This window comes from Chaetura pelagica, unplaced genomic scaffold (assembly GCF_000747805.2).
Source record: "Chaetura pelagica isolate M959 unplaced genomic scaffold, ChaPel_1.0 scaffold2445, whole genome shotgun sequence".
NCBI lineage: Eukaryota > Metazoa > Chordata > Aves > Apodiformes > Apodidae > Chaetura > Chaetura pelagica.
This window is the reverse complement of record NW_009953260.1, coordinates 1,442-2,671: the sequence shown is the minus strand read 5'-3', so window position 1 is coordinate 2,671 and position 1,230 is coordinate 1,442. Positions and strand designations below refer to the sequence as shown.

At 53.3% G+C, this 1,230-nt stretch overlaps 1 protein-coding gene across 1 annotated transcript in view; it reads left to right on the top strand.

Moving 5' to 3' along the window:
* Positions 1-931: 931 nt before the first annotated feature.
* LOC104388942 (olfactory receptor 14J1-like) overlaps positions 932-1,230 on the top strand; it is an 866-nt gene continuing 567 nt past the window's right edge. The window contains exon 1 of the mRNA XM_009997873.1: positions 932-1,214. Within this exon, the coding sequence (XP_009996175.1) occupies positions 932-1,214 (283 nt within the window). The remainder of the gene's footprint in view (positions 1,215-1,230) is intronic.

The following is a 1,230-nucleotide window of genomic DNA, read 5'->3' as shown; positions in this document are numbered from 1 at the left end:
AACTCCCACCCCTTCATATCATGGGGACTTATTCCTGATTTCCCTTCCCAGACACCCCAGCACCCCAGAGCAGAAATGCTTTGTGTCCCTGTTCCAACTCTCTCAGCAGCAGTACTCTCTCCTGTGGCACCTCTGTGTTTTCTGGGAGCCCCATGGAGAAGACCTGTCCATGCCAAGGCCATGGAAATGCTGCTGCTGGTCTGCCTGTGGGCAGCTGCAGTGAGCCCTGTGTGTCCCTGGCTGGGAGGGCAGAGCTGAGATCCTGCTCAGGGAGAATGAGATGGGCTGAGGGGCTGGGAGAACTGCACTGGTACATCTGACTGCTCTGCTCTCCACCATGTTCAGTTTCTCCTCAGGAGAACATCTGTGTGTGCTGGTCCTGCAGCTGCAAGAGGTGCCAGCTCAGGGCAGCTGAGAGCAGGACTGATGGACAGACCAGCTGTCCTCACTCTGCACTAAGGGACAGGGAACAGTCCCTTTGCCTCTCAGCACACAAATGTTTTCACTTGGAAAGCAGCAGAAGTGCCAAAGGCTTCTGCCTTAAAAGTTCCTCATGTGTGGTGAAGAAACTGGAGCAGAAGACACAAACCAAAATCCCCTCAGCTCTACTCTGCAATTGGGTGAGTCTGGAGGAGAAATGCTGAAAAGTTCTTTGATATCTCAAATAGATTTAGTCTGAGGTCACCCCCTCTTCCTTTCAACCAATTGCTGCAGGGCAGGACTGACTCCTCCAGAGCTCATAGCTCCCTGGGGCATGAAAAGCAAGCAACAATCAGACTGTACAAAAAAATGACCTGCAAAAGGACTTCGTGAAAGACAAGAATTTGTCTGTCTCGACCAGGAATAAAGTAGATATTTTTGTGATAATTCTGCTCTAAATCCTCCCTGTCTTTTTCTTCCATGAACAGGTCTCGATGCCCAGAGGCAGCAGATGTCCAACAGCAGCTCCATCATCCAGTTCCTCCTCCTGGCATTCGCAGACAGGCGGGAGCTGCAGCTCCTGCACTTCTGGCTCTTCCTGGGCATCTACCTGGCTGCCCTCCTGGGCAACGGCCTCATCATCACCACCATCGCCTGGGACCACCACCTCCACACCCCCATGTACTTCTTCCTGCTCAACCTCTCCCTCCTCGACCTGGGCTGCATCTCCACCACCCTCCCCAAAGCCATGGCCAATTCCCTCTGGGACACCAGGGCCATCTCCTACTCAGCATGTGCTGCACAGGTCTT